We start from the raw sequence: 2,590 nt of genomic DNA on the forward strand, positions 1-2,590 counted from the left end.
CATACATAAGTACACAGTACACAAGTACTGTAAGCATAAAAGCGTGTGTAATATCAAGACAACATTGAAGGATGGACAGCTGTTGTATCTCTCCCTAGCAAAGGGTTCATGTTCTATCAAGTGTTGGGGCGTTGTGATGCTGATGCTGGTCATGGACTAGACGATATTCCCCTACCTTAGCCGTCCCAGACCAATGTTCATGAGTGGGTGAAAGATGGCGCCTGTTCCGAGCTCCCGACCTGTCTGGTATCTGATTATTTTCTGGAATGTCAGACATTCTGGCAGCATAAGAGATCACCAGTAGCGACCTAGTGGCCTAATGGATAAGGCACCAGCCTCCGGAGCTGGGGATTGTGGGTTCGAGTCCCACCTTGGTCGATGCTTAGTGTTATAGGTTCAATGCCCACCAGGGCATAGTGATGTATGCAGATATATTACTAGTAATGGTTTCAAGTTCGGTACAGAAAAGTCCCATCTGGTTTGAGTTTAATTTGGTCCTCTGTTCCTTCACATACTTTGTGTCATGGGTTCAACTCCCACTAGGAGTGATGTTCAAATCTCTCTCTCAGCTGAATCAGGTATGAACATGGAAACAAGCGAAGGGCTCAATGTCCCACCAGACAGCTTTGGGGGATTGGGGTAACTTACACTCACTGTACTGTAAGTACATAAGTACTGTAAGCATAAAAGCGTCAGCTATACAGCATATACTATACTATACTTTCAGACAGAGAGATCCACCAAAGTAGCAGAAGAAAGGGAGGTGTAATGTATTTATTGTGAGTCGATTTGGATAGAAGCTAAAGGTGAGCTGTGACCCAGTGGCCTGATGGATAAGGTACCAGCCTCCGGAGCTGGGGATTGTGGGTTCGAGTCCCATCTGGGTCGACTTTAATTTCATCCTATGTGACTCAATTCATACCGCATAACATTCCTGCTGATGCCACATCCAGTATATGAACAATTATTTGTAAAGACGTATTGAATAATTGATATGTATGGAATGTTACGACAACATTGAAGGATGGACAACTGTTGTCTGTCCCTAGCAAAGGGTTCATGTTCAATCAAGTGTTGGGGCATTGTGAGGCTGATGCTGGTCATGCACTAGACAATACTCCCCTGCCTTAGCCGTCCCAGACCAATGTTCATGAGTGGTGGCTGTTCCGAGCTCCCGACCTGTCTCATGTCAGACATTTTGGCAGCATAAAAGGTTACCAGTGGCACCAGCCTCTGGAGCTGGGGATTGTGGGTTCGAGTCCCACCTGGGTTGATGCTTAGTGTCATGGGTTCATGCTCTGCAAGTGTTACAGAAATACACAACAACATGGGTTCCAATGTATTCTTTTAATTCCCCTTTTTTCCAATACATTTCTTATCAAAATATTATAACATTTAATTTAAGGGACAGAAAGAACAATATACTGTCTGAGTAACAAACAGTGGCACATGGGAGTTGGTCCTACAACCTACACAACAGTACATAAACATAAACAAAACATCAGTCATCTTACCACTGAACTTTACCACTGAATTTCCATACTATCCAAACTTCAACATTCAGTCAACCACAGTCTCTGTGGGGTTATATTCCAGCACACACTCAAGTGTTTAAGAGACCAGCGGGTCCAGTCTACTATCTGAGCTGGGTGCAGTCTACTATCTGAGCCATCCGTATGAGGTGTGGTCTACTATCTGAGCTGGGTGCTGTCTACTATCTGAGCTGGGTGCAGTCTACTATCTGAGCTGGGTGCAGTCTGAGCTGGGTGCAGTCTACTGTCTGAGCCATCCGTATGAGGTGTGGTCTACTATCTGAGCTGGGTGCAGTCTACTGTCTGAGCCATCCTTATGAGGTGTGATCTACTGTCTGAGGTGGGTGGAATCTACTATCTGAGCTGGGTGTGTGATCTACTATCTGAGGACCCGTATGAGATCCAGTCCGATGCGTCCTCTTTGCGAGTCCAAGCTCAGAACCCGGACCTCCACGCGTTCCCCGGGTCCTAATGCCAGGCTGCGGCGCCTCTGGTCCACTGGCAGCTTGTCTGGGGTGATGTACTTCTTGTGGATGAGGCCGGACCGGCCCACGCCGATGTCCACGAAGGCCCCGAACAGCGCCGTGTTGTCCACCCGACCCGTCAGAACCTCCCCGACCCGCAGGTCACTCATAGACACGATGCCCCGCTTGAAGTCTGCCTGCTCGAAGTCTGGAGGGAGTGGAGGAAGAGAGAGGGAGGAGGGGGAGGCAGAGAGAGGGAGGAGGAGAGGAAAGGAAGGAGGGAGCGATGAGGAGGGAGGAAAGAGAGGATCCAGATGAATGACAAGAGGGTGAAGAGGATGAGGGTAAAGGGAGGGAAGGAGGGAATGAGAGAGAGGAAAGGAGGTAGGGGTGGAAGGGGGGGGGGGAAGCGTAAACAGAAGAATGAAGACCAGATATCACATTTCTAGCAGGAACCAAATATTTGCCTGAGCAGATTTCCACATCCCTCCCAGCCCGGCCTGCTCAGTTTCCAGCCTGTGTGTTTGGAGAGCTTTCCTCTCCTTCTGCTGCATGAACATAAACACAGGTCCAGGAAACACTCTTCTACAATTA

At 48.3% G+C, this 2,590-nt stretch overlaps 1 protein-coding gene across 3 annotated transcripts in view; it reads right to left on the reverse strand.

Annotated features, from left to right (window-relative positions):
* Window positions 1-1,343: 1,343 nt before the first annotated feature.
* The window catches only part of srbd1 (S1 RNA binding domain 1), a 55,006-nt gene continuing 53,759 nt past the window's right edge, over window positions 1,344-2,590 (reverse strand). For all 3 annotated transcript variants that reach the window (XM_083671186.1, XM_083671187.1, XM_083671188.1), the window contains one exon: window positions 1,344-2,204. In XM_083671186.1, the coding sequence (XP_083527312.1) occupies window positions 1,912-2,204 (293 nt within the window). In that variant the 3' untranslated portion in view covers window positions 1,344-1,911. The remainder of the gene's footprint in view (window positions 2,205-2,590) is intronic.

This window comes from Argentina silus (genome assembly GCF_951799395.1).
Source record: "Argentina silus genome assembly, chromosome: 6".
Lineage (NCBI taxonomy): Eukaryota > Metazoa > Chordata > Actinopteri > Argentiniformes > Argentinidae > Argentina > Argentina silus.